This window comes from Sinohyriopsis cumingii, chromosome 18 (assembly GCF_028554795.1).
Source record: "Sinohyriopsis cumingii isolate HCF-2022 chromosome 18, ASM2855479v2, whole genome shotgun sequence".
NCBI lineage: Eukaryota > Metazoa > Mollusca > Bivalvia > Unionida > Unionidae > Sinohyriopsis > Sinohyriopsis cumingii.
Genome location: NC_142978.1, coordinates 72,397,021 through 72,421,222, shown reverse-complemented (window position 1 = coordinate 72,421,222; position 24,202 = coordinate 72,397,021). Strand labels below are relative to the sequence as shown.

The 24,202-nt window shown below is 36.1% G+C and overlaps 1 protein-coding gene across 1 annotated transcript in view; it reads left to right on the top strand.

Moving 5' to 3' along the window:
- Nucleotides 1-1,660: 1,660 nt before the first annotated feature.
- The window catches only part of LOC149776961 (pre-mRNA-processing factor 19-like), a 39,758-nt gene continuing 17,216 nt past the window's right edge, over nt 1,661-24,202 (top strand). The window contains exons 1-12 of the mRNA XM_089941676.1: nt 1,661-1,706; nt 2,230-2,379; nt 6,054-6,130; nt 7,120-7,177; nt 8,038-8,121; nt 12,690-12,760; nt 13,239-13,322; nt 15,166-15,207; nt 16,139-16,213; nt 22,039-22,114; nt 23,169-23,278; nt 23,743-23,898. Of these exons, the coding sequence (XP_089797802.1) occupies nt 1,688-1,706; nt 2,230-2,379; nt 6,054-6,130; nt 7,120-7,177; nt 8,038-8,121; nt 12,690-12,760; nt 13,239-13,322; nt 15,166-15,207; nt 16,139-16,213; nt 22,039-22,114; nt 23,169-23,278; nt 23,743-23,898 (1,002 nt within the window). The 5' untranslated portion in view covers nt 1,661-1,687. The remainder of the gene's footprint in view (nt 1,707-2,229; nt 2,380-6,053; nt 6,131-7,119; nt 7,178-8,037; nt 8,122-12,689; nt 12,761-13,238; nt 13,323-15,165; nt 15,208-16,138; nt 16,214-22,038; nt 22,115-23,168; nt 23,279-23,742; nt 23,899-24,202) is intronic.

The window sequence follows — 24,202 nt, the reverse complement described above, 5'->3', positions numbered from 1 at the left end:
ATCACGTGGTACCGTTGTATATAAAGGCGGAAGGCGAGATGATTTGATCTGGGTGTGTATCTTCCTCAGAGAAAAAAGCTGAAGAAGCGGTATATCAGGAAGATAGTCGTGAGTTAGCGTTTATAATAAATAGGCAAGAGGTGAAGTGCTTAAAGAAGGTTTCCCATGAATCCTGCAATATTAAATATGATAAAGACTATTGTTGTATTATTTTCTTCGCAAAATCAAGTACCAGGGCTTGACGAGATTTCGGAGGCGTCGACACCAATCTCGAAGTAAAAACAGACTACGAACAACACGGGGGAATGTTCGCTACCAACGTTGTAAATGCTCCTTTATGCGCGCACGCGTAACATCACAATATGAAGACAAAATTATGAAAGAAACGATGAACAGTGTTGTTGAGACCAAAGAGTTTTTTTTTTTAAGGTAAGTGTATATGAGTGTGATTTGGATTTTAACGTAGCTTTAACAATTTTTCAGTCATATTGCCACGATGTCTGCAGTTTGGCAGTTTATAGTGATGTCTAGCACTAGGGCATCATGTCGCAGACATGTAGCATGATGTCCCACCCAGTCATATTATTCTGACACCAGCCCGACCAGTCCTAACACTAACCTCTTAATGCTGAGTGCCAAGCGAGGTAGCTGTTAGTACCATTTATTTTAAGTCTTTGGTATGACTTTGCCGGGGTTTGATTCGCGACATCCCGCATCCGAGGTTGACGCTCTAACCCAGTGCTGTCCAACCTTTTTGACACCATGGGCCACTGAAAAATGTTTTTCTTGAAGCCGAGGTCCGCAGCAGAAAACTGAAAAGCAACGACTATATAGCTGCTCGAGCTCGGGCGGGCCGTATAAAATCAGCCCGCGGGCCGCGGGTTGGACAGCACTGCTCTAACCTCTAGACCACCGGAGCGGTCGGTTTTAAGGGACGAATAAATGAACATTTTTCAGATATATGATTCCAATCAGAAAAAAAAATGAGTTACAGTATACTTCTGTGAGAACTAAACCCTGTCTTGCCCACCCTTAAAATCCTCGAAGTAACATCACATTAAAACTATATGCAACACGTCAAAGTAACATAGACTGGAGAAAGAAGGATCTTGATACGATGATTAAAAACAGTGGAACACGATAAAATCAAATTCTAAACAAAAGTTAACGTTGTGTAAGTATCTAGCAGTTAAAAAAGATAAATCTCAAATAATAAATCAATCCACTGCTGGATCCAAAGACAGATCAATGGATACATTTTCGCGTTTTCTTAAGATATCAAAGAAGTCTCTTTTCATAAAAATCAGCGATAATACATCTTAAGACCTACTTTATAAATAATGAAAATTTCATTTTGTGAAAACGAGAACATTGTAGAAAACTCTCAGTCAATCTAAAACATTGTATTGAGCTCTTGGACTTGTAACCATTCTGCTGTAAATCCTTATGCCGGTATATCTGTGTGTTAATCTGCTAGTTCTGTTTTAACTATCAAGAGAGGTCGATCAGAAAGTAAACTGTTTCAGTTATGTTTATTGTCAATTAGTCATCGGTATTCAGCTCAGAGTACAAAGCAATATACAGTGTGGATAGTATAATTCCGCGATAGAGTTACCTAATAGACCAAAATGATGTTTCGGCCTCATCTCGGTGCACAGTTAATAGTAAGTCACGTGATACAAGCAACATGGCGCTCTGCTGTGCAAGTGCGTGTTTTGTATAAATTTTAAGTTATTTTTAGTTGTTATGCTACATGTGTTCACATAACCTTTTTGTAATAAGCAGTAATATATAAATAACCAAATCTGATGTCTGTATTGATGGACAGTAAGGTTTTGTTAACTTTTGGAACACTAGGCTGACTCTTGGGGTGGTTGTTACTTAGTCTCGATTGTGACGAGTTTTGAAATCCGGCTTGTCAATGTTCGCTAGATTACCTTAATGACCCCACTCCCCAGCGCAGGACTTCATATTTCAGGCTCTTACAGAGTGCAAATTTCAGATATTGTCCTCAATGGGTAATAATTCATATGTATATTAAAACAAGTTTGGTGCCAGGTAGTGGTACGCATGCACAATGCTTTTGCCAAAAAATTGCCCTCAGTAGGAATGCTTGTGCATTGGCGTGGCAGATATTTTTTTCACTACTCCTTAGTTAAATGATGACTTCAGTAGTGTTTAGAGAAAATATGAATAACAATTTCAAGACATTTTCTGTTTGCATTTCAGTTAGCAATGAGGTTCCTGAGCACCCAGTTATTTCCCCCTTGTCAGGATTCATTTATGAGAAGAGACTGATTGAGAAGTATATCAAGGAAAATGGAACAGATCCCATGACGGGGGAAAAATTGGCCCTTGACATGTTGATTGATGTCAAAGGTAATAGACTGCATTTCAAACATTAAGTGTTTGTTTCTCTCATATAAAGTTCAGTTTTATAATAATAATTTGTCAGAATAAAAGCTTTTGTATAGGACATGCAATCAGATTTTTGAGCAAGTAACGTACAATAAGCAAAGCTTCCTAATTAGACTGCTCTACTTGCTCTGCACATTTTTTTTACCTGGATGAGTTGATTTATTGATTGGCAATATAATTTCTACAGTAGTTGCTTCATTTTGCTCTGAAAAGTATAGACATACTGTAAATTTATTTATTTTAATTGTAGTTAGCATTGCCTGCTACTACTGCAATGTATTGGTTTTCATTGTTGGGACACAATGTCCCCATTCCAAGTTAATTTCTCCTCCGATTGGAAAGGAAATGATCCCAGTCTGATTCCTTAGTCATAGCTAACTTACGGAATTCCCTTCCTCTTTTTTTCTTTGGACTATCATGAAAGTTTGCATTGCAAAGAACATTCATCAGAATTTGCCTTTAATAATCATTTAACATCTTTTAAGTCTGTCTTGTACCTTTTTGTATTGTTAGAGTGATTTTCTTGTTAGCATTATTTTGGTATTTTTTGTGGTTCTTGTCCTGGTTTTGAAGATCTTTTGTGCAGTTGCTCCAGTTAAATTGTAACCACCTCTTTGTAACTGTTTTTTTTTTGGCATTACCTACCCATCTTTGGTTCCTGGCTACCTTAGTTTTTGTTTTTTCTCTTTAAGAGATTAGCATGTTGCAGGCTGTTGGTAAGTGCTGGCATTAATGGCTGTCCAGTGTTTTTCCTATGGACAGATCACTCTTTGGTACTTTTCCTCTCCATGTTGTGCCTTTTGGCAATCTCCAAACCACAGACATTGCTCCTTGTTCTTGCCCACAGGTGAAGCTGACATCCTTAAAGTAATAAGGGTTTCAGACCCCTCCCGTTAATGGATGAGGTCATATTTTGATGACAAGGAGGAAACTAGGCCTCTCCTCCCCACTACAGTTCCAGCAACTTCAGCCAAGTGCCCTATAGATCTGCATGATGCATACTTCACATCCCCATATCCTCACCTCCACCCATTAGCCTTGACCACTTTAAGTCTTTTGGGATCCCCATCCTCTAATATTTTAACAAATAGTTGAGAAACAATGTCCCCACAGATACTCCCCTGTAGAACCTACCCCTCTGTTGTTAGGTGTTAGGTTGAAAGTGTTTCTGTGGTGTTATTAGGTACTGGGGTCTGAGGATTTACCCAAACAACTTTGCCACTAGCAGCCGCCTATATTCATTAAATCAGTAAACATTTTCGAAGTAAATAAATATATAAAACCACTTCTGATTTTGTGGAAAACCCATGTACGTATAAAATTAATGGACACACTGGACTCTTCTGAATCTGAAGGCATATTTTTTGTGGGCCCAATAGTTGCAGCACAGAAAGTGGGTCAAGCTGATGCAGACTCGAGTAGTGGACATTTCATCTGTAAGGGGGGGGGGGGGGTATATAAATTGATACAGCAGTTTCTTAGGCCATTAGCCTCCCACTACACTGGCAAATGCAGCAGTGCAGTTAATGATAGGTAATGTATAAGCATTGAACTAAATTTATTGATGTAATACTTACTTGCTGATATTGCCAGATTCCCTCCCCCCCAACTCACTCTGATGTCCCAACAGTATTCTGGGTCCCTAAGGAAGAGGATGACTACTACATCACTAAGTGGGTGTTTTTTTCAAGTTGTTGACTTTCTATAATTTTTCATCTAATGGGAGGTTATAATTTTTATCGGAGGGTGAAAGGAAATTTCTCTCCCAGAAAATTATGCAAAGCAATAAAGACTTGTAAATATTACATCATTAAAATTACCCCCCCCCCATAAATTTGTGTGGGTTTGCAAAATATAACATTTTTGTTTAATTTGAATTCATCAATTAGCAAGGTGTCCAATTCTTTTCACATATGGAAAATATTTCATTTGATCTTTGTATTCATGGTTTGAAACAAGCACAAAATTCATGAATAGTGCAAACCCATAAAAAATAAATTACAGTACTCGTTTACCTTGTGTTACCAGATTGTGGAATTTTCTGTCCCAGTTCTGGCTTTCATTCAACTTTACTATGTACCTATTATTAACTAATATTTTCGCTAACAATCCAGCTCATCTCTTTTCAAAATTAAAAGAAATTTTATTGATTGCTAAAAAAACATTAATTGCATATTTATTTCATAAGAAAATTATTTCTAGCAAAATTTATATGACATTTAAAATACATAACATTTGTGGATATTAGTGATTTAAAGGCAAAATTCTGGAGACAGTAGCTTATAGTCCTAATTTGTAACAAACTGTTAGATTGTCTTTACTGGATTGAACCAATATCTGAGAATTTTAATCAGCTTTATGGATTTGTTTTGGAGATGCCATGTGAAAGTACTTAAGTGAAAAATTTGGCTGTTTAAGGACAAGCTGAAAGGTTCAATTTTGCATCCTAATTTGTACTATTGACCTCATTGGATGACATTTTATAAAGAAGTGTTTAATAAATTGATGTGGAAAATGCAGGTTGCAAAGTGTCAGAATAAAAAAGGAAAATGTACATTTTTAATACACAAACCTTATTTGACAATACAAATCAGAGTTTAAGAAGATGATGTGTTGTAGGTAATCTGTGGGCAGAAGATATTGAAGGTCCCTTTTATAGTACTGTATATGTACTGAAAATATTACAGGTTATAAATAAAATACAGATTTGTTTTGAAAAGTAATGAATTTATGTTTTTGTTGGTATTAATGGCACTTTTAAAACATTATTGGCTATATCATGCCAAAGAAATGGGAGTTAAGTGCCCTTCCCAAGGACACAGGCGCAGCTGCTCTGGGTTGGTATCTTATTGGATTATGAGACCAAATACTCTACAAACTGAGCTGTCAAAGTGACAAGTAGAGTCTCTTTTTCACTAAATGTTAAATATATGTCACAATATGTGCATTCTATTTTGTTAAATTTAATGTTTATTTTCTTTTATTTGTTGTACTAGGTCAAACTGTATGCCAAATCTTGGACATGTCCATTGTTGCTGGTATATTCTGTATGTTTTACCAAGAAGCATCCAGTAGCTTACATTTCTAACGTACATTGAATGCTGTTTCCTCCTTACTGCATTATTGCTGGAACACTGTTATAATTTTTGCCAGCCACATTTAGATATTTTTTAAAATAAAAGTCAGGTGTATGTCTTGCTTGTGTAAGTATTGGCACATTATCACCACAACTGTTCATGATCAGATGGACGTGAAAGGAAAGAGACTGAATATTTAACATTCTTTTTGACGTAGTTTAGTCATGTATGAGGCAAGTGCTTTCAGTAGTGCTGAATAAGGAAATGCAAGCCTCCTCTAAGCTGTGAACTTTCCGTATTGAATGCAGGATGTTAATCTTAATGCAATAAACAATCCCTGATGGAATACAGCATTGCACTGTTAACTTGTAAAATGAACTTTTTAGAAATTCAGGAAATAATTGTCGATGTCAATTACTGCCAAAATATAAAGCCTAAAATCGCGAGCTGCTGGCTTCTGTTTGAACCCCTGCCTAATGCTATTGCTTTTTGACTGACAGAAATTAAGTTCATACGTGTCTTCAGTTATGCCTGACATTTTGTTTACCTCTCTTTCAGCATCTCCTCTGGTGAAGCCTCGACCACCTTCAGCCTCCAGTATCCCAGCCATCCTTAAAATGCTGCAGGATGAATGGGTAATTGACTCCTCAGTGGAGTGCCTATAATTGCTTATTCATTAGCTTCGTCAGCATAAATCATTTTCTGTTTTAAAATATTTATGGGAAGGCTACCATAAAATTTAGAACAATATTTGCACAAAAAATTCCTTGAAAAGAAAGAAGCTTTTAGACAATGAATGTTATTATTTTATATCTTAACATGATAATAGTGTTGTGGCACAATATCTAACCAACTGGCAATATGGATGTGTTGGCATAATGGATTGTATACTGAAGTTAAAGTATTCATTTCAGGGAGCATAATTTCCACTTTTTGTCAGATATGGATGATACAGCGCAAATGATTTCCAAATTTAAAGTTTTGTTGTTTTTTTTTTTAAATTTAAAAAATTGGGGTGCTTGCATGTACTTTCACTTGCCCAATGATAAATTTTAGTTATTTTAGTTGATTGGGCTAAAGAAATGTCTTTGACAGATGGTTGAAATAGGCAGCTCGGTGATTTGTACCAAAGTATTTCCAAGTTCTGCTGCATGTTTTAATATAAATTGTATAAACTTTATTCAGCCATTTCATTCTGCAATACCAGGAGAAAGTGATTGTGTAAAGGAAGTGCTCAGACATAGTTTAAATACATTTTATATGTGGAATTACTTTGCCAGTTAGAATAGCAATGAAACAGATAGTTTGGATAAACCAGAACTATTAGTTTTGAAAGCAGTGTTGATTTTAGAGGTCTTTTAATTTTAAAAGGAACTGTAAGTGCTAATAATAACTTGGCAATTGTATTAAGTTACCTTTTTGATGTGGCACAGTTCAGTGTTGCAAGCCCTGGAGGAATTCTCACACCCAATTTGTCACTTTAGGTTTAACAAATCCCCACATCTTGATCATTATAGGGGGACAAAAATACATAAAATGCCCCATGACAGCTCAACCAAGACACTGTAATTTATTATAGAGACCTTAGAACTTCAAAATTATTTGATTCTTTTTTAATACTTAGGATGCAGTGATGTTGCATAGCTTTACACTTCGTCAGCAGTTGCAGACAGCAAGACAAGGTAAGAGCAATTAGTGATTAGTCTGATATTCAATTTATGTCATTTAGTCTAACCAGTGTATACCCTCGATGGATTGTCCCTTGCTTTTAAAAAATTTGACAGTCATTGGAATCATTTATTTTAGTGAGGCTGGTGTAAGATCATCAGCATTACAGTTTCTTTAGTCATTTTAGACTGAATAAGGGTGGAAACATTAGTAGCAGCAGGCCATAGTTAGCAGTGTTCTTTCAACTAATTAACTTTTTGAGCTCACCTGCTACAATTTTTGTTGCATTTGTTCAAGTTGAGGGATATTTTCATGTTACGGACAAAAGAAATCATAATTGTTAATGATAACCAATACTTTTAATCTAAGTATGTTTTGTTGATAACGTAGCAGGATGCAAACCAAGAGATACTGAAATGCGTTTTGTGATAGAGTGACGCAATTGGCATGAAATACAAAACATGCTGTTAGAAGAGAAAATAATGGCCAAAAATACATATATAAAAAGACTGGCAATATTTTACCAACTGTAAGCCTAGGAGGTCCACCATATAAATGTGATGAAAATTGGGGTATGGGCTCATCATTGGACAAGTCTTTCTTTCTCATAAATGTTTTTAAACTTTTGTAGCAAGTGGGATGGGCTTATCATTGGATACATATGGTAATGATAGTAAATAGGAACATTTGCTATTCTTGTTTCACTTACTGTTGTTAATTGTGTGTAGTTTGATTGCAGCTTCTAATGGATCAAAGAATATTAGTTATGGTATTGTGTTCGTAAAAGGATATTTAAAGCTTATGGGAAAAATATGACAAGGTTCAAGGGAGATTAAGATTACTAAGTTTTGTTGTAATTTCTTTGCCATTGTAGAGTTGTCCCATGCTTTGTATCAGCATGACGCTGCTTGCCGTGTCATCGCTCGTCTCACCAAGGAAGTCACAGCTGCCAGAGAAGGTAAGCACTTTTCCGAAAAGATATTTCTGATCTTATTTTTAAATGACATTTCATGCATGCATAGAGAGAAAGAGAGATAGAGAAAACTTATAAGTTATCTCCCTTTTTCTCTGCTTGGTGGCTACCTATGTACCAGATGTTTACCAGTTTAAACTTTCAGTGCAATACAATCAACAGTGCAAAGCATCACCTCTTATTACTCAGATGTCAGGTTGTATTCTACCCATCCATCAAGAAAGTTTTGCTAATGATTATTAAAGTATTTGCGACATATTAGCAACCTTATTTTTGTATATTGGTCAACAATCATGTACATTTTTCACAGCTTGGACTTATTTTTTGGTATCACTGATGCTAGCTGCTGATTTTCCAATTCTTGTTTTTCTTCTCATGTCAACTACATGGTGATGACCAGATGCTTTAAGTGCAAGAAGTTTATGGTCACACTTGATACATGCCCCACTTGTAATAGGTGTTCATTAGTTACACCATGCATTGTTTGCACCAACTGATCAGAGGGTACATGATCCATCATGCTATGCTAAAGTTTGAAAAGTAAGGAGAGACAAGTGAAATCAAAGTTAACTGACTATGACATTTTGACTCTTAGATAACTAGTGTGGTGAGGGATGCTACGTTGGCCCCTCTCCCTTCTAAGATTAAGAGAACAATGCCTGTAGTGTCAGTTTGATATAGAGGATCAAACACATTAGAAATGCGCATACTGCACTCACCTTACTTGCTATTGGAGTTTCACCATTTGACGGCCCTGTATGTGCAAGACCCTTTGTATGTTTGAGCATGGCTTAAGTGCATGTCACTTTGGGCACATGGAGTATAACACCAACAATACTGGCATGTTTTATCAGCCATTTTTGCCTTGTACTGCTGTGCTTTCATACTATCCAATTGAACTATTATATTTGGAGCCTATGGGGTCCCATTAAACCAGTCTATCCAGCCAGTTTTGGAGTTGATTGTTCAGTGGCTGTATTGATGATGTGCTGATATGTTGACAAGAGCTGCCTCTCCATCTTTCCATACCATCTCCAGTTTTTCAGCCAATCAATCTCAGCCACAGTGGATATATAATAGTTGACTAAAGGGGAGTTGACAAACCACACTCAATAGCAGTAGGTGTAATTATAACCTAATTTAAGGTAGGAGCAGGCTCCTGAATTTTTGGAGGCAGTAAAATAAAGGGAGTAGAAAGCCAGATTTCTCTTCCCCAAACCATTTAGTAGTTACCAGTGACTTACCACCCTGTATGCTTGCTGGCAACCTACCTGTATGCGGCAGACTCCTTCATTTTTAGCAGGCTTGGAATTAACTTGTTTTGCAAAATGTATGGGTTCTCCAAGTTGTTTCAGAGGGGCTTATGATTTTGTTGATCCATCCACTTCACATCTTGTCTTCATCATCCAACATGGAGGATTAACCTCATCCGGAGAAGATTTCACAGAAGGAGATGTACTCATAACATTTGGAAGTTGGAGTAACCTTGCAAGTGAAACTCACCAGTGTTCTATTTCAGGCTCTCAGTCAAAAGGGATGAGTTTGCAGGTTTGATCTGACGAGCATAATTTTATGCCCCTTTACATTATGCTTCATGCAAGTATCTCTGAGCTAGGGTCCATCAGTCCATGGGCACTTACCAAGACCATTAATTGTTCCGGTGAACTTCATCCTTCAAGAACAGGTGGTAAGGGCATCATTAGTGAAGGGCAGAAACAGCCTTCTCTTGTAGCTGAGCTTTCTGTTGAATTGAGAGAAATCAAATCTCCCTCCCTCCTGGTACTTAAGCCGTCTGAGCATGGAATTCTTGACCTATCATGGCATTGCAAATTAATTAGGTGATCTTGGATCAGATTGGCTGAGATTGTTGTCATTCTGGAAGCCATATTGATCATCCAAATTTTATCATATTTGGAATATGGTCAAATATCATCAGTTCAATATAAGAAGGAGATCATTATTGATGTGGTCTTGCATCTGATGGCTTATGGTGTGGATTCCTCTGGAAAAGTGTTTTTGTTTTCATGCCAGATCATACAGCTCACCTGTTGCTCCTTTTCACTCCAGTCAGAGGCAGCTGAAGATTGGAGGAAAGCCCTTCACATATAAACTTCTGAAAACAAAATCTATAGTAAACACCTTTCATTTCTGGAAAGATCAGCTTTGCAGAAAGGTAATTATCAGATAACTCTGTGGTGGTGACATACCTTCACAAATTGGAGGAGTCAGATCACCTCATCTATGCATCTTTAACCACCTGCAGCAAAACGGAGCACTTGAAACAACCTCCTCTGCAAACTGGCAGATTCACCCAGGGGCACTACTGCTCAGACACTCAAGACATCATGCCTGGCCCTCTGTTATTTGACAGCCTAGTGTTGCAATCCTGTCTGGGCTTGATCGCCAATACCAAGCTAATTAATGTCCAGCTCAGCATAATGTGCATAATTTCTGGAACACTGTCCTACTCCTTTACTATGGCTGCCACTACTCGGCAACATTCCTCCTCCATATCCCCGATGTCAGTAAGCAACCACAAAACTGCTGGCTAAGGTTTATGCCAGTGGGAAACTCCCGCTATACATGGACATCACATCCAGCAGTCCAATTGGCTTCAAGACATCCAATCTGGTTAGGTACATTGTTGGAGTATACAACAGCTGTTGCGATGTTGAACACCACTTCCTTATAGCCATCTGTTAGCTCTCCTGGCTTCAACCTTCCATGACATCTGTGGACCACACTGAACTGTTTCCTGCTTGATAGGGTTGTTATGCAGTCATCCTTATCCGATAGGATCAGGCCACTGACTCTTCCTGTAGCTGTGGAGCTCTGCATACCATGGCATACATTGTGAACAGCTGTCAACTGACAAAATTCTCCAGTGGACTACAGGCTCTGCACCTTGCTGCTGATGATGCTTTTAAATGGCTGGGCATGCACAGCACACAATAAATATTATAATAATCTATGCATATCTGCCAAGTGTCCTGTTTTTTCCGTATTTGTCCTGTATTTTGGACCTGAATACCAGTGTACGTTTTTTTGGCCAAAAATACATTTTTTATTTTTTTTAAAAATATTTAAAAAATTCCTTGCAATTTTCAGTTTAGAACGGGCACTTGGTTCCATTCTGATAGAAATGTATCACATGTATATAGGAATACAGTTCTACAGTATGATTGGTTCATTCGAAAATTGAGGCTACAATGCCTGTCTTTATCCACCTTATTGGATTTCGCAAACAGTTACCGCTGTCACTGTATCTCATTTTCGTAATATTCAACTTCTAATCATGTTGAATAGAAAAGCAGAATATTCAGAATTTTCTCCAGGAAAGACAAGAAAACAGAACTAGAAGGACAATTGTGCCGTCTTGTTTAGATTTGTGAAACCATCTAGCAAAGGAGAAAACTCTACGTTTTGCAAATTGTGTAATGTGATTTCGCTATTAGGCACCTATGAAATAAAGAGCACAAAAAAGCTAATAAACATCAGCTTGCTGCTTCATCATACACAACCCAGCCTGAACTTATGACGTATATAAATACCAGAGAGAACCTTAATGTAATTTGATCGAAATTTGGTTTATTAAATTTCTTTTGGAAATTAACCTTCCTCTTTCAGTTACTAGTGTTGCTAGCGATTTATGTCAGACAAGTTTTCCAGACAGTAAAATCGCAAAGAATTACTCATGTGCTAGAACGAAAACAGTTCAATAAGAAAATCACACAGAATTGAGATCATCAGTGAAAGCTGATACATTCAGACTGATAATGATTAGAAAAAAATAAGGTGTGGAAAAGGCTACTATAAAAAGTCTGTTTCTGAGTGTGTTGCACTCTTGCACCTTCTGAATGGGCATCCGAATGGAATATGGTACAACACATGCATCTTTGACATTTGCATTGTGCATTATTTTATGCCATTTCATATATTCACTACCATTACTCTCAAAGTAATTCGGAATTTTATTTATTTATTTCAAACTTTTATTTTCAAAGAAAATACCCCAATATACTTTTCTTGAGAAACTCTTTAATATTTATTACCATGAGTAAAGAAGCCCTTTAAACAAAACACTCTATGTATTATGATTTAAATTCATGTGAATTGTAACTTTGCAGACCATAGAGTAATGTTTTCCCAGTAAAATGACCTTTCAAAAGTCTTGGATGACTCCAGTTATATACAAGAGACTATGCATATATCTTTGGAGAGGGGGGAAATTATGACTATTGTAAAATTTGTAAATTCCTCAAAATATAAAGTTTGAGAGATAGTTTGCATAGTTTGTGTTCTTCCAGTATTGCACGTGTGGCTTAGTGAAATGATTATACAATTAGGTGAGCAGTATCAGGCCTGCTTGTGCCTCTTGTTTTACTTAAACCTTTTTTCATTAATTACATTATATTGGTGAGACAAGCAAGTCATTTTGACACATATCAAGCATGTTTTGGGTTCTCTTGTTATATGTATTTTTGATGTAAATGAAAAATTTGTGTTCATGACCTGGTAGATGGTTGTTTCATAACAGTATATATATTTTTCAGCATTGGCCACTCTTAAGCCACAGGCAGGGATGACTGCTGGAGGGTATGGTGGACCTGCTGCACCACAACCTGTACGTATGTCTATCTCTTTTAAATTTACATTGCTTGAAAATTTGAAGAAAAACTCTGCTCTGACTATAGATTTTGTGAAATTTCATAAAAATTATAAGTTTCGAATAATTTTTAAAAAAAATCTGTTTGGATAGCTTTTTTCGGGCTCTAACATGTTTTCATATGGTTATACTGTAATCTTCTACATGAATTTATTCATTTTTCTCAACCAGAATCTGGGAGCTCTATATATTTATTGCACTTCATTACACATGATTAGGTGTATATGTATGTATACTTTGTTTTTCTGGTTCCATTAAATTTATATTCTTTTAATTTTTCATCTGAGCGTATGGTAGATGAAAAGATCCAGAGCAGATATTTTGCTAAGCAAGAAACAGGGGTTGTATATTCCTGGACACAAAGACAGTCTTTCAGATGAAGGACCAGTTACTGTTATTTTCCCTGTGCCAATTAATATTTTCCTTTGTGATACAGGCATATGCAGCAGAGGCAGGTGCTCCAGAGACTGCCCAGGAACCCATGGAGGAGGCAGGCATGAGTGAGGAGGTCTTGCAGAAGGTACAGCAATATTTTGTGTAGCTAATATGAAGACAAAATAGAAACTTTATGAAGTGAACTAGTTATCCTTCTTGGGTCATTTGTGCTGCTTAATGCTGTGTCTGAGATGATTACTGTCCTTCTGCTATTATCAAGGCTGTATGCATATTTCCCAATCACTTTTCCTGGATATGTAAGTTTGGAAAGGTATCTTGTCATAGCTGATTTTATTGCCCAATTTGTTTCTTCTTAGTTATTTTGTTGTAATGTCTAGTATGTATAATGCTATAACGGGCAGCATTTGTAAACAATGTGGGTATGACTATTGTACTTTTTATCCTTAGGTACTAGATCATGTAATGCATTGATGAAGTCTTTTTATGTGGGGGATATCCTGTCATATACACATGCAGTTTCTGTTTAAAGAATAACTGACATGTTCATTATGTCCCAACATCGAGATGCAGGTGCCCTATAATATTCCTTTTTTTCATCTGTCCATTCATTACCACTTGTAACCACCACAGTTATATGACCTTTACATATAAATGGAAGTCATTTGCCTAGTGCAGAGATGTGCTCTTTAGAGTTTTGTCTTTTCAGGTCCAATTTAGATGGTTTTATTGCCCTTTTATATACACCTGTATCAGATTTGATGTACAATGCTGTGCCATTATGTGTCCAACCCAAAACTTATTTTACTCCGTGTGTTTACCTCTCATGATCATGCCAAGGTAAAATGTAATTCTTTTACTTGTATACTTGTGTGGAATTTAACTTTTGAACCACTGTAGATATTTGATTGAAATTTAAGCCAGTTATATATCATGTATAGATGGTGTGTCACACACCACAGACACACTGCCAACTATACAGTAATGGTCATGGCAAGGGAATATGTAGATATAAATTGTGTCCGTGTTTGGAATGTAACTTTTGTACCTCTGTAGATGCTCTAATGGCTTTTAACCAGTCATGATGATTGCCATGCCTTGTCATATCAAGGCATTATATAAATCGATTATCTCTATCCATATATGAGTTTAACCAAGGAAATATATACATGATTTATAACTGGCTAAAGTTTTGTTCAAATGCCCTCAGAGGTTCAGAAGTTAAATTGCAGACCAGTATACAAGTAACAGAATTACATTTTACCTTGGCATGACCATGATCTTGAAGTAGGGTCAAGATGATATGTGTCAGACCACCTTGTCGTGATGTAAACAAATGGGGGGAAATAAGTTTTGAGACCACTGGATCAGTCCTTGGATTTAGGTATGGAAAATCTTGAAAATGGATACCCACAGATATAATGACACAAAGTAATTTGCAGTACTAAGAGTAGATTCTTTGTAATAATGACACATTTAAGAGGGGAAATGCTGATTCCAAAGAGGATGATGCTGGAAGAAATCAATGAATAAATCTTGCAACTGAAATTGAGACTTTTCATATTTTGAAAAATTGTACTTGTCAGGGAATGGTTTTTGCCTAATGTTGTTTGCATTTGGGAGACTGTGTTCTTTGAAGCCTTTGTTTGTGTTCAAGCTTTTGAAAATGTCCCATATGATTTTGTGGAGTTTACCAAAGTTTGTCTAATTTCCCCATGCAGTTATCAAGCTGTTTTTGTTAATAATGAAAACATTATTTGTCAGCAACTATGGGTTATAGCCTTTCCTTGATGTCGTATCGTAGTCAGCTATCGCCCATGTTGTCACGGACAACAAAAGCTTTCTTTTTGTAATGGTTATTCCATTTATGTTAATGGTTTTGTTAGCTCAACTTAGTTCTTTGATAAATGTTTTAAGGTAAATTTTGAAAGAATATAGATGGTATTTTAATTTGTACCCTTACCTTTCAGCTTCAAGATAAAGCCACACTTCTGACAGCAGAGCGTAAAAGAGTAAGTTTACTATCACCCAATTGTTCTTAAGTTGGAAAAACAAATCCACATAAACTGTTAAATCATTTAAAGAGCTTTTAAAGATTTTGATTTCATTAGGGGTCTTACAGAATGAAGCAGAAAGAAAGGTAGATATTGAACTGTTATTTAAATATTGAACTCTGATCATTACCTCCTCCCCCGTATTTTTGTGACAAGGGGGAAAATATCCCCATATGATAAAATGATGTGATCATCTCTTAATGTAGCAAGCCAGATATTATGTAATAAATCATATAAAGCCCAGATTGAGAGTAGGCAGTAGTCCATTGGAATGTTAAATAAACAATGCTTGATTGTGGTACGTACATAGATCTTTGAGATTTATTATTTGAATAAACAGTGTTTGAATGACAGCTGGTGGTGTATACATGGAACGGGGATTTGACAGTTTTGTTTGATTGAATGTTTATGTTCAGTCCAATTAATCATACAAAGATTCCAACATTCGTTCATGAGATTGAGTGTAACTTTAAGCTTCTCCAGTTCTTCCTCAAAGTATGCCATCCAAAAAATTTGGAAGAATCGTGCAAGAACTTGGTCCTGAGCTTGACTGCAACATTATGCAATGTCCCAGAGTAAGTTACTGTGGACAGTTGTTGTGTTTCACTTTCTTCGCTTCATACTGTATTGGAAATTAGTTGGACATTGCAGTTCCGTTTAATAAAATCATTGATATTTTATTGGATATAGAAATGATCTGTGGAATAATGTCTCATTTACTTGTGAGTACAGTCTTGTATGCATTTTTTTGTAAAACGTTCGAAAGAAAAAAAATTTGAGACAAGTTATGATAATCTTGAATAAAAATCTTGAGTAAAAACAATCCCTTTGTGGATTGTGTACTGTATGTAGATCAGCAGATAAACAGACTTCTTGTTTCCCTTTGCAGAGAGGTAAGACTGTTCCTGAAGGTCTGGCAACATCTGAAGACATCCGTCAGTATAGACAACTGGCCTCACATACTGTAAGTGCAAACAAACATGTACTGTATATACTTAAAGTTGGGTTCACCTGCAAACTGCACAGACATAGATCTGCAGTGCCGACAGTATGAAATCAGTAGAACAAGCATTGTAAACTCAGGTCTGCCAGTAGATTGGGTTCTATGTTGTTTGCTGTGGGACTAGACTTGAAACTGAGTGTAATCTGTATAGTGTCTTTAGAATTACATAATTGCTACAATGCATCATCCAGAGTTGGGCATTCTTTTTGCTTCATACTCTAAATATTTTTTCCAAAACATGGAATTTTTATACATAATTTAATATTTGATAAATATTAAACCGGAATATTTTCATTAGCTGTAAAGTTAAAACATACAAATATATTATGCACTTTAATCTGCTTCTCATTTCTTAGTTCAGCGTGACAAAGACCAAGTTCTATTCATGCCACTGTTATCATTTTTGTTTATTTTGTCTGCTGCACAACGTGGATTGACTGGTTTTTGTTGTTGAACTATCAAGATGTTGATTTTTGAACTTCTTCATACAAGGAAGTTTACATTGTTTAAATTTAAACACACCACAATTACAAGATATATATCCAACTAAAGGTGTATTCTGAACTGATAATGGGTAATATTGGTTCAGTAGAACTCGTTTATATTTAAACTTATTATAGAGCTTTTTTAAATAGAAATTTTTATCTCTTATGGTCATAGATCAGAAGAGTTTATGGATGGTCTTTTGTCCAGTATCAATTGTTTGTTATCTGTCATCCGTTTATCCTTTAGCAAAAGTTGGTTGTTGCTACTCCTTCTTGGAGGAATGTTATAGGTCATGACAGACATGTTATCCAAAGGATCACAAACATGACTTTAGAATGGTAAACATGTATGCATTGGAGCGCCTTGAAAACTAAACTATTAAAGTTTTATTTTGTAAATAAAGTTGTGTCTGAGTGCATCTTTTTCATCTAGGCCCAACTAGACACTTCAGTAACTCTATTTCTGATTTTATTTTTCTCGAACTTCAGGGCTGATAAAAAAAAATTCTCAATAATTTGACCAGGACAATTCACTTGTTCCACCTGCCCAAGTTTCAGTCTCTTGCCAAGGTTCAAAGAGATGTATTTTAATCATTACTAAAAACAAGAGAAACAATAGTCAGCATATTTATTTCTTCAGACAGCTTAATGTTTTGGTTTTTAATTTTGTGGTATCTTGAATGCATTATGTTTTGCTCCAATATGGTAGCATCACATCAGTAGTTCCATCAGCAAGAATTGAAAGGAATTTACTGGAATTCAGACCTTCCCTTATTTTTTCTCTTGAGACTCGTTCAGTTGACAGAATGAAATTCTTGCCCTTAGCCTGTTTTTATGAGTGCCTAGTTTAAGACTGATTTCCTCCTAGAGTGCATACAGCAATTCCATATCGAAAAATGATTTTCTGTATTGTGCTCGGTTGTAGGCTGTTTTGATGAGAGCGCTAATTTTGTTTGTTTTGCATTTCATTTTCATTTAGTTTTTAAAAAGCATTAATTAGTGGAGTGTTAGCAACTCCAGCTTAAGGGTTTTTTCTGCACATGCTAGCTAGTGTCGTGCATATGTCATGCTGCACATGCTTTATGAGATTCATAACGCTTGCTTAATTAATCCTGAATTTATCAGTTCCATTGACAAATACACTGGCTGAATTTCCTAACTGTGCCAGTCTAAGATATAATTTGCAGTAACTGCAAAGCATCTTTCCTTCAGAGTTGATGAATTGAAGCCACCATTAATTATCGACTATTTGTGGCTTAACTGTCTTTAGTTGTGTATTATTTTACATGTTTTGCTACTACTTAGTCTGACAGATGTCTCTTTGGTGGAGGAGTTATCTCAGACTCAGCGGCAGCCTTACATTTTATCATTATCACTTTCACATGAATTTTCCTTCCATGAATTTTCCTTATGACCTTCCTTGCAAAAATCATTTTGTAGCTCATTTTATCCGAATATATTTTGTCACTTCATTTGACAGCCAGATGTACTATTGTGGTCATGACATACGGGTTTTCATTTAAATGATAACACAAGAGTGATTGTTTTGCTTGAAATGCAAGACCGCATGTTGAAGTCAGACCTCTGTATAATCAATTACTGTCATTTAATCAATTGATCAAGGAAATGGATACATGCTGATAAAGTACCTTTCACTAATTTCATTGCATTGACTCAGTGGATTGAAATGAAAGGGTGATCTGCTCATGACTTTCTGTTGGGAAAATGCAGTATAGCAAGTTTTTTGAAAGCACTGCTAATAAATCGTGCCAGATTTGTTGGCTTGAATTGTTTTCATTGTCTGATAAATTGGTCACATAGCCCAATATGCAGTCAAGCAGTAATAGAACATGCATACATGTGACGGTTACCAGTGACCACTTATTGTAGTATCATACATTGTAAATAAATAATGGAGGTAGATTCAAGCATTCAGTATACCCAGAGCAAAATAAAGGTAGATAAAGTTAATTAAGTATGAAAATAAGTGTTGGCCTGATTTGTTTTAGAGTAAGAAAAAATCGCTTGTCCCAAACTAGTGCCTTGGAAAATTTTACTTTGACTTTGAAATATATATTGCAGGGCATCGGGCTATTGGATTTGATCAGCCCTTAATTTAGTAAGGGCTGGTCCATTTAAACATACATGGTACTCAGAGAAAGCAGTTTTTAAAAAATATATGCCAGGTACTTTGATTTCACAGAATTCATATTAAAATGAAAACAAATTCTAAATTGTATATATGGGTGAGTACCCCACATTAAAAGTGCCTTCCCTGGGTCCAGGATATGTTTTAATAGAACAGCCCTAAATATGTTTATTTCAGCATGATACGTAATTTGTTTATTATGAGCAAGTAATGAGGTGTTCTGGCATATGATTGGCTGAGGTTTGTTATATCACTAGAGAGACTAGATATGATTAGATTTTGATAAATCGACCTTTGTCAGTAAGATCTTGGCTAAGTGACAAGTGTATATATAAATGATCTTACGTCAGGTAGGCTGAGCTTAGCAAAAATCTAGCAGCTTTTCTGATCAGCTGATAGTTACATACATATATACATACATACATACATACATACATACATACATACATACATGATTGGTGTGTTGAGAATGTAACCACTATGTTGACTGAATTGCAGTCAGATTTTGCACATCATGCTCATGGACATGTTCTATAAGAGATATCAGTGAATATTAATGAGATACCTTGCAACTGATTGGCTGAGCTACCCATCATGATTTAAAGACTATATTTCTCATCCAGTTTTATATCGTCAAGGTCTTCAGTTATGAGGAAGCGACTGCATAACAGTTATTCCTTTTCCTTGGGAAGAACTTTTATCAGAATATATTAAAATAGGTAAAATCAACATGATACAAAAGTTGGGAAACAGATTACATAATTTGCAACAATAGTTTGTGTTCTTGAAATACAATTATGGTACATAAGCCTTCTTAGTGAAATGGTCAGCTGTAAAATTATATAAATCAGGTGAGTAATATAATGGCCACATTGGCCTCTTATTCGCATTTGGACTGAAAAATTCATAAGGAAATGTGACTTTATGGCAGCATTCTTGTTTTCATTTACTGAATTTGTTTAAATAATCATTATGACTTTTGCTTTGAATACATTCCCCAGTCACATTTCTTTAGGAATATTAGCCTGCTACCTCACGAATCCAGCCCTACCAAAAGAAAAAAATGATCTTTTCCTCGTTCCAGTAGACAAGGGCTATAACTTTTGCCCATTACTTCCTCTTTGTTTCACTAGGTGTCGCTAGTTTTTAGCTTTGCTACTGTAATGTTCACATTGTACAGTTTATCCTTTGATACTTCAAACCATTTGTGTGTTCTGATTGAACCATCCAATGTTCTTTTGGATTTATTGTGTGGATTAATCATTCTGATGTAGGTTGTATACTTTCTTTTTTCAGTTCTGTCAAATTTGTGTGATTTTGTCACCTTTAGGGACTTTGTCCTTCTAAGACTATGTCTCACCACACTATCATTGACCTCTGCAAGGTCATTACAAGTTGGTATGACGGGTTTTAGCCAGATATTAACATGCTACATTGCTAATTTATGCTTTGTTTTTCCTTTATTGTGTAGTTTCAGTAGTACAGTTAACTAAATACATGAAATGCTTAAGTTTAAAGCATAGTCCATAAGTATGGAGTGCAACACTGACATTTTTGATTCCTTTGTTAGTAACTGGGAATAGATTTATAATGGCGAGTTAGTAACTTGATGAAATACTAATTTATGCTTTGCTTTCTCTTGGAAGGAAGTTATCAAAACAAATTTTAAGTTCCTTTGATTTCCCTATTCCATCAGAAGGGGGTTGCAACCCAGGTCATTTTTGGAGGGGCTTTTGATTTCTTTCTTCAACAATCCCCTCCCCTCTCCACTCTTAATGGATGCACTGTCAGATGAGAAGAAGGATGCTTTTCTACAAGACATACGGTCGCTTCCCCCCACCCCCAAAAAAAGGTGGTGGAGCTTGTGTAAAGACCACAATCCCTCTTGTTTTGTTTTTTTTAAGGCTTTTTCTTTTTTTGGAAAGCAAGCAGCAGGTTTAGACCATCATCGACTTGAGTCAACCTCAACCAATTCAAGATGGAGACGGGAAGAATATACCATCAGTCTCAATCCGGAAAAGGCATTTTTCACATTCCAATCCCCCAGTGAACCAGACATTTTCTCCACTTTGCTTACTGCGACACAGTTTATCAGTTCAGAGTTCTCCTTTGGCCTCAGCATCATCCCTTGGGCTTGTACTGAGATATGTATTAAGTTGTCACCCTGTTCCAGTCAATGTCATCGACAACAACGGCAGCATAACTGGACAACATCCTCATACGTGCCAACCATTACGCTTTTGGCATAATCTATATTCATACTTCAAAACATGGCAGATCAGAAAAAGGAGCAAATCAGCAACATTTTACAAACGTTAATTGTGGCGTGTAATATATAGATTACACTTTTAATGCTCAAATTATGCTTTTTTTACCACTTAAAATAACAATAATTATACTTATACCTCTTGGGGGGTTGGCATGTATGCATCCTTCAGAAACATATGGTACATTCTATTCTACCCAAAGGCAGAAACAATCTCTCTTTTTTGGTGAACTGGGAAAAATCAGGCCTCTGTCCGTCCCAGAAATTTGTCCATCAGGGCATGGAATTTTCAACCAACCAGAATCTGGTGCAACTTCCTTGTGTTAGATTAATCAGAATCATCAAGCTCGTCGAGTTCATTTCTTGGATTTCAGTGAGATAATTTTGCAACTTGGTTAATTCATTGTGGCAGCAGGCTTGATCCTGCTGGTCTGTCTTTATGCGAACATTGCAGGCACATCTGTGCCCCTTTTCAGGTCCCCTCGATTAAACAGTCATGATCATGCCTGAAATTTGATCATTCCTGCATCAGTAGTGCAACCCAGTCAGTCTTCACAAATTTTGTAGGTAAGAAGATTTCAATCTTCATCTTAACTGTAGATAAAGGTCACAGAACAAGTGACCCCAGGCTGTGTTGCTTAAGTAATTACGAGAACAGGTTATCATTCACATGGGGAGTCGAGCTGCTCTTCCCCAGAAGGATACCTGAGGTAGAGGTAAAATGCTCAGTATCCCCTCTGATACCCTAAAACAACAGTTTTTTTGTGGTAGCATAAATGGCACAATAGTTTTATCCTGGACTCAATATTCAAACCCTGGCTTTTTTGTTTCATGTGTTATTCTCTTTTTGCCAGTGTGTAGTGCCATGAGACTCTTTATCTTGCAGGGTCTTCACAGTGCCAGTGTGCCTGGAATTTTGGCTTTGGATATTTGCCTCAGAGATACATCTAAGATTGTTACAGGTATGAATTTTTATTCCCATGCTTGTTTAAACAGCATCTAGGATATTTGCTCAGGGCAAGCTGACCGGAGAATTGAACTTGTCATTGTGAAATTTTAGCTTGCCCCATCTATATCTCAACATGAGTATATAAAAATACAAGCAGCGAAAAAATGCATTATATTTATTTTAACTTTCCTTTTCATTGTATCATTGTTCTTTTTATCATTGTTGGCATCTTAAAACCATATGCCAATAATTAAAGTTGTCAAAAATATATGTAAATAATATGTGTAGCTATGCAGATGAGAAAAGGTTATAATATAGATATAGTTGGAAGAGCAAAAACAGAAATGACATGTATTTAGACAAATAAGTGCATAAGAAATAAGATTTTTATGTAAGGGAGAGGGAGAGATTTAGGTAAAATAGTTTGAATGAAAAATAAAACAGCTAATAAGAAATTATACTCATTATCTATCATGATTGGAACTTTCTTGTAGCATCAAACCATTATGTTTAAAAAAAAAGGTTCCTTAGAGCTAGAAACTTTTAAGTTTCTTTTTTATATATACTCAAAACTGAAGGACTTGTGAACACTTCTTATTTTTATCCATTTACTTATCAATTACTATCTAGCCAACATATAAATGGCAACTTGCATCATAATATTTGACAATCCAACTCTTGAAATTGATAATGAGCAGTAAGTATGTGTCAGACTCATGTAGTTGTGGCATAAAGAACAAATTATGAACATCTCTTGTTGATGCTCCATTTTGGGTACATCGATCATGCCTCAAATGAAATCTTCCTGGTGCTTACTTTTTAGAGATGAGTGACTTTTAAATCACGACACACTATTAGCAATTTACACCTAGTCATCTTAAAATTGGCAACATGCCTTAAGGCAATTTTGACAAGCCGATTGTTTAGAGTTGTCAAGCTCAAACTACTCAAGGTTAGGCTAGAACCTGAAAGTCGGTGAATCCCAGATACATAAAAAAATTACATTTAAATGTGACTGATAAGTTTAAGTATTTATTCCTTATTTGTCAAACCTTGCTTTTAAATAGGTGGAAATGACAAGAATGCTGTGGTATTTAATAAGGACACAGAACAGGTTATGGCCATCTTGAAGGGACATACAAAGAAGGTTACCACCGTTATTTATCATCCAGAGGAGGTGAGAATTCAAGAGGCTTTTTTTTAATAATGTGACTGAAGTCTTTATGGGAAACATAATCATTCTGTGTCAAAGAAAAACAGCATTTATAATTTATTTTTTATTCGTCACAATGACCCATTCTTGCTGAAATATTTCCATTAATTTGATTTTATGGGAAATATATACATGGTAATTACCTGTCAATTAATATACATGGTAATTAGCTGAAATTCCTGGTGAGATTCAAACCTTCATCTGTTTGAAAGATACAGCAAACTGAAAATTTTCTTCTGTATTATTTTGCACTTTTCTAAATGTAAAACTTGACTTGGAACTGGCCCTTAATTAAACTGTTGATGCACAGTAATTTCCAATCCAGATTTAATTGCCCTGACACATAATGCTTACAGATATAATCATTTATGCATGCAAATAACTTTATATAGTAGTTTGGCATTATGTGAGATTTTCATATTTTTCAGGAACTGGTGTTTACGGCCTCTCCTGATAGTACGATCCGAGTTTGGGGCGTTCAGACAGCTCAGTGTGCTCAGATTATTCGTGCTCATGACTCTCCCGTTACTGGCCTCAGTCTTCATGCTACAGGAGATTACCTGCTGAGTTCCTCAACAGATATGGTGAGAGCTTACATTTACCTGTATGTTCATTGTTGTTGTAGGGTTTAACGCCATTTTTCAGCACAGAATAGGCTATACATGGCGGCCAGCATAAATGGTGGAGGAAGAACTCAGGAAATCCCTGGAAAGAACCACCGACCCACAAGAAGCTACTGGCAAACTTTCTCACATTGGCCAAACCCGAGGCTCGAACCCACGCAGACAGGTGAGATGGCAATGATCTGTAACAGTGAGTATTCTAGACCAATCAGCCACTAAGGGCCCTCTGTATGTTGGTAACTTGGGGTCTGCAGATTTAAAAATC